General features: G+C 37.4%; 1 protein-coding gene across 1 annotated transcript; it reads left to right on the top strand.

Moving 5' to 3' along the window:
* The first annotated feature begins 734 nt into the window (after nt 1–734).
* On the top strand, nt 735–1,444 carry LOC120004199. Its single transcript, XM_038853470.1, has 2 exons — nt 735–866; nt 966–1,444. The coding sequence occupies exons 1-2, from the start codon at nt 735–737 to the stop codon at nt 1,257–1,259; spliced, it is 426 nt and encodes a 141-aa protein (XP_038709398.1). The 3' UTR covers nt 1,260–1,444.
* The last annotated feature ends 4,770 nt before the right edge of the window (nt 1,445–6,214 follow it).

The raw sequence follows: 6,214 nt of genomic DNA, 5'->3' as shown, positions 1-6,214 counted from the left end.
CAACATTGATGCCGATAGTACAAGCTGGATACAAAAATTTTCATTTTTTTTTTCCTTGCATAACTTTAATCCATCCAAAGAAATAACACGGAAACGGTTTAAAGGAAATAACGTTAAAATTATTGAGGGTGAAAGTTGAACTGCAATCTCCCACATTTGCTAGGAGTTATCAGAGTCAACTTTACTATTCACTTTAATCCGAGGTCCGATCGCTCATAACTATGCACTAATTTCATTTATAGTCTCATTTTGATTCTGAAGTTATCTTTCTTTTCACCCAATTCTGTAAGGTCGTTTTCTCTCCATGAAATATTTAAGGTCCATGGAAATTCTTTAATTTATACCACTAGTCACTAGACATTCAATTTAAATATCAATTGAAATATGATAATGACTTTTCCACAGAGATAAGTTTTAACTAGAACCTTTAACTTTTCTCCCTCTCTGTACTTGTATATATATATTCAGCTCAACCTCCAAAAGTCCTTCCTCCAGTTTACTAAGTTAGGGTAGTGGGACTGTTCTTGGGTCCCAACTCTCTGAAAAAAGTGATAGTTTGGAGGGACAAGCCCCACCATATCCTTTGTTTTTTCATTTCTCCATTCACTGTTCTGTTTCCAAAACCTGTTTTTAAGTCAAGTGTCGCTTTTCATATCATATAATTAATATCTTCTTCCACTACCCATATTCAATCGGCTGCTTCTAAAACTTCTATATTGAAACTCTATCTAACCATGTCTGAAGCAGCTGGCCTTTGTAGCATCTTTATCTTCCTTTGTCTTTCCTTGCATGCATGTAATGCTCGCAATTTTCGGATCGATGATGATAAGGGTACTTCTAACACAAAAATCGTTGGCTCTAGCATGGTCTCTGGTGCTATACTTTTATTTCATCGTCATCATCATCAAAACTTTTATACCTTATTTTAATTAACAGGACTTGTTGTTGTGGTATATATGGTGCAGGTGAAGATGGATTTTTCAGAGGATAAAGGAACAAGTAACATATGGAGAAGTGAAGATGAAGATCCAGCAGCAGCCACCCAAGAGTTGGATGAGGAGTCAGATATTCCAAATGAGGAAATGAAGAACGTGAAAGAAGACAAAGAGAGTAGTGCAGGTGTTGCTCCTGTGAAGCCTGATCCTGTAGTTAATTCCGTTTCATGGCGTGTGCCTCAGAAAAGTAGTAGCCACAGTGAACATCCAGGGTTTAACTCTGATTACTCGCAACCAAGGACCCGAACTCCATGTCACAACTGAAGTAACTAGTGTTTAATTAATCCCTTATTGCATCCTTTCGATCTAGCTATAATTTGTCCTCCTAATTAATTGATTGACGTTCATTTTCTATGATATTTCTAACAAGGGAAGCCCAGAAATATGAGGACTAGTGAGGAATATTGCATGTATATTACTAACTTCTTGTTGATTTAAATGATCAACAATCAATATGAATGTGTTCTATTTGCATCTATCAACTACGTACTTCATCCTCTTATTAGTTGTCATTTCTGATTTAATTAATGAATTGGGGAAAAGATTATGCAGGAAGCTAGAGTACAATCTGTAAAAGGATTTGGTACCAGTACTGTTATAGGAACCATAGAGTCCGAGTATTAGAGCGCAAGAAGCTCGAGTAGAGACGTGGACAGATTATGATCCAGCGCACCAAACACCACCAGTTAACAATAGACAAACGTAGCTTTTTAGCTACAAAGGCCAAAAATTCCATATTATGCATGTGTCATGGGATGGGACTACATTGTTTTTTCAACATTCACTTTGTAATCGACCATGGACTCGACTACGGCGTTTATGATGCAAACTACTTTTGTTGTGATCAATTCACGATCATTGCACAGGATATATGTGGTATATATTCCTCTAAAGTCCTCCTAATACATTATTGATATATATGCATTATTCACCATATCTAACATGGCTCATTGCACTTTTTTTTTACTTCCCCATATATCAGAGTAGTTGAGAAGTTGGAATGAAGGATATATGGCTAGCTAGCTAGCTAGCTTATGTGTGAGGAGACACTAACAATGGAAACTGCCATTTTCAAGAATGTCTCCCAACATAAACAACCAATTTTTGAAACACTAGACACTTGAACAAACCACGGCCCATATCCCCAATATGGAGTTTTGACTTCGCAAATGTACGTGAGATCACCGACCGAGTTGTGCAAATAGAGGGTTTAGACAACATCGGATTCGTCAAATTCCATGCTGCCACATGCATCTAGTCTAGACTCTAGACATTCCTTATTATTAGGTCATAGAGATAGAATAGTATACTCCTCTTACCTCAAAATCCAAATTAATATTACAAAATCATTGAAATAAAACAACCTGAAAACCTTACCATCGCTCCACCCATCAACACCGTGTTGGTTAAACAGCGGAAGTGAGATTCTTTTGATGATGATAAACAAACTTCTTTTATTTAGTTTGGAGCTACAGCTCTTAGTCTTTGTTTGAGTACAATCTAAGTTCAATTACAAGACTTCTACAACCCACTTAAATAAACTTGTACAAAGAAATCTAGAAACAAAGAGGCCTAGAAACTTAGATCATTAATGCATGCTTTGGAATACTAAGAGACACTTGATGGAAAACTAGCTATCTTGAATGCTACAACTTTCTAGAGAATGCTACAATTATCTGGAAATGCAAATTATAATTCAACACCCCCTCTTAATTTGCAATCTTCATGTTCTCCAAAAAAATCTCCAGCTTCTTCATTGTTGGTGCCTTTGTAAGAACATCTGCAAGCTGTTGATGAGTGTTTATGAACTCCAAACAAATTTCTCCTTTACTAACCAGATCCCTGATGAAGTGATAGCGTATATCTATGTGCTTTGATCTCGCATGGAATACTGGATTCTTGGTCATTGCTATTGCAGACATATTATCACAATATATAATAGTCGGCTCCTTGTCATCTTCAAGCAAATCTTTGAGAAGTCTTCTGAGCCAAACAGCTTCACAAGCCGCATAAGTTGCTGAAATATACTCTGTTTCAGCTGATGATAATGCTACAGTTTTCTGTTTCTTCGAACACCAAGAAATAACTTTGGTACCCAAACAAAAGATATAACCTGATGTGCTTTTACGATCATCAAGTGACCCTGCCCAGTCACTATCAGTGAAACCAGTCAGCTTGTTATTTTCTTCTTTCACATACTTGATGCCAAGCTTTTTAGTTCCTTGTAAATAACGTAGGATCCGTTTTGCTGCTGCAAAATGTAGTTTGCTTGGCTGATTCATATATCTTGAAACAACACTCACGGCATACTCAATGTCCGGCCTTGTATTTGTTAAATATATCAATGAGCCAACAAGACTTCGATAAATTTTTCCATCTGCTTGCTGAGCTCCATCATGCTGCTGTAGCTTCTCATTGAACATCATAGGAGTAGATGCTGGCTTACAATTCACCATGTGAAATTTTTTCAGCAAATCATCAATGTATTTTTCTTGAGAAATAACGATTTCTCCTTTCCTTTGCTTCACTTTTATGCCAAGAAAATACTTCATAAGCCCCAAATCAGTCAGCTCAAATTCACACATCATAGCCCTTTTAAATTCTTCATTCAACTTAGGATTATTTCCTATATATATTAAATCATCCACATAGAGACAAACAATAAGAAAATCATTCGTACCTTCAATTCTCACATAGAGAGATGGCTCACTTGGGCACCTTTGAAATTTGTTCTTCTGAAAGTAACTATCAATCCGACTATTCCAAGCTCTTGGAGCTTGTTTGAGACCATAGAGCGCCTTTCGTAATTTATACACTTTTCCTTCCTCACCTTTAACTGCATAACCAGGAGGTTGCTCAACATAAATTTCTTCTTCGAGCACTCCATTTAAAAAAGCCGATTTTACATCAAGCTGAAAAACTTGCAACTCCTTTTGACTTACCAAGGCTAAAACTGTTCTCACGGTCTCCATACGAGCAACCGGAGCAAATGTTTCATTGAAATCTATCCCTGGCTGCTGTGAATATCCTTTCGCAACAAGTCGAGCCTTGTGCTTATGAATGGAACCATCCTCATTGAATTTGGTTTTGTAAACCCATTTTAGCCCAATAATATCCTTGCCTTCTGGCAGGTCCACAAGCTCCCATGTTTGATTTTTTTTAATCATATGCATCTCTTCATCCATGGCTTTACGCCAAACTTCATCTTTCTTGGCTTCTTCAAATGTCTGAGGTTCAGAAGCAAAAAATGCAACTTCACAAGATTCATAGATATCATTTATAGAGCGAAATTTCTTTGGTGGTGACTCTGAACTTGGCTCTTGATTTGAAATATCTGCAGCTGCACTTGAACTTGACCGACCAACATTTTCAGGTAAAGAATCAAAAAATTCAAACGAGGATGGATTTTGAGATGTACCTTCTTCCCAATTCCAATTGGTAGCTTCATCAAAAATCACGTCTCTAGAGATAACAAGCAGATTAGTTTTGAGATTAAGGAGACGATATCCTTTCGATTCGTTACTATAACCAATAAATAGAAACTTTTCACCCTTCTGATCAATCTTGTCTTTGTTAGGAGACTGTACTAAGGCATATGCAATGCTCCCAAAGACTTTCAGATGACTTACTTGTGGTTTTCGGCCTATCCATGCTTCAAATGGTGTCTTATCTCAAACGGATTTTGTAGAAGAGCGATTCAAAATATAAATTGCCGTGTTCATGGCTTCAGCCCATAGCTTATTAGGTAGCCCCTTTCCTTTCAGCATACTTCGTGCCATTTCTACAATAGTACGATTCTTTCTCTCAGCTACGCCGTTCTGTTGAGGGTTGTACTTCATTGTTAGCTGCCTTTGAATACCTTGTTTTTGACAATATTCCATGAATGGAGTATATATAAATTCTCCACCATGATCTGTTCTTAGAATTTTCAGCTGGCAACCACTTTGCCTCTCTGCAAAGGCTTGAAACTGTAGAAAAGTTGAGAAAGCATCTGATTTCTTTTCAAGAAAATACAGCCATGACATTCTTGTGAAGTCATCAACAAAAAGAATGAAAAACCTTTTGTTGTTCAAGGATGGGATTCTTGTTGGACCCCAAATATCTGCATGAACTAGCTCTAGAGGGGCAAAAGCTCTCCAAGACATTTGTTTTGGGAAAGGAAGCCGATGCATCTTTCCATAGACACAACCTTCACAAACCTTTTCTTCTTTCTCAATAAGAGGAAGGCCATTCACCATATTTTTTTGATTTAATAACTTGAGTGCATTGTAATGTAAATGCCCATACCTTAAATGCCAAAGATAAGAAGCATCCGTAGTCTCACTCTTCAAGGCCATCTGCTGATTAGATGACATATGGAGAGGAAAAATTTTGTTTTGCGTTATTTGCATCATCGCAACAATCAGATTGTTGTTCTTGTCATAGATCTTGCATTTATCTTCATTAAATAAGAGTGAGTAGCCTTTTTGCATTAATTGGCCGACACTAAGAAGATTTTGGCTCAAACCTGGAACCAGCAACACATCATGAATTTGCTTTGTGCCACCTTCTTTAGTGTGGACAGAAATTACCCCTTTTCCTCGAACATCCAAAAGCTTCCCATCTCCAATTTTAACTTGAGAAGAATAACTTGGATCAAGCTTCACAAAAAGTTCTGGATTGCCTATCATATGGCTACTGCATCCACTATCCACATACCAAAAATCATGCGAACCATGCTCGGCATTCATGCAAGTATAGAACAATTCATTTTCAGCTTCTTCTTCTTTAGAAAAATTGACTTCATTGCCTTCTTTTTTGTTTCGGAACCAGCAGTCTCTTTGTGAATGATTTGGAATTTTGCAAGAAGTGCATCTATATCGACATTCTTTAGATTGATGTCCAGGCTTCTTGCAAATAAAGCAATAAGGATCAGAATTACCTCTTTGTAGCCAATGTTCTCTTGGTGCTCTGCTCCTACCTCGGCTTGACTGTTGATTTTTATGGCCTCTTCCATGATAACCTCTTCTTTGAGATGGTCCCCCTCTTTGCTCTTGTCCTTGCTTGAAAGGCTTCTTCTCTGAAATATTGAGTTTAGTCTGAAAAGCTTGCTCCAAAGGCTGAGTTGTGAATCTACTCATTCTTTTTTCATGCGCTTCAAGAGATCCCATGAGTTCATACATCGTCAACTTCTTCAAATCCTTTGATTCTTCAATTGCAGCCACAACATGCTCAAATTT

This window comes from Tripterygium wilfordii, chromosome 8, assembly GCF_013401445.1.
Source record: "Tripterygium wilfordii isolate XIE 37 chromosome 8, ASM1340144v1, whole genome shotgun sequence".
NCBI lineage: Eukaryota > Viridiplantae > Streptophyta > Magnoliopsida > Celastrales > Celastraceae > Tripterygium > Tripterygium wilfordii.
This window is presented reverse-complemented; position numbering and strand designations above follow the sequence as displayed.

Excerpts from the sequence above, each read along its gene's own strand:
- LOC120004199 (XM_038853470.1), top strand. The coding sequence starts at position 735 with ATGTCTGAAGCAGCTGGCCTTTGTAGCATCTTTATCTTCCTTTGTCTT. Across the intron at positions 867-965 it reads AAATCGTTGGCTCTAGCATG|GTGAAGATGGATTTTTCAGA; the intron begins GTCTCTGGTGCT and ends TATATGGTGCAG.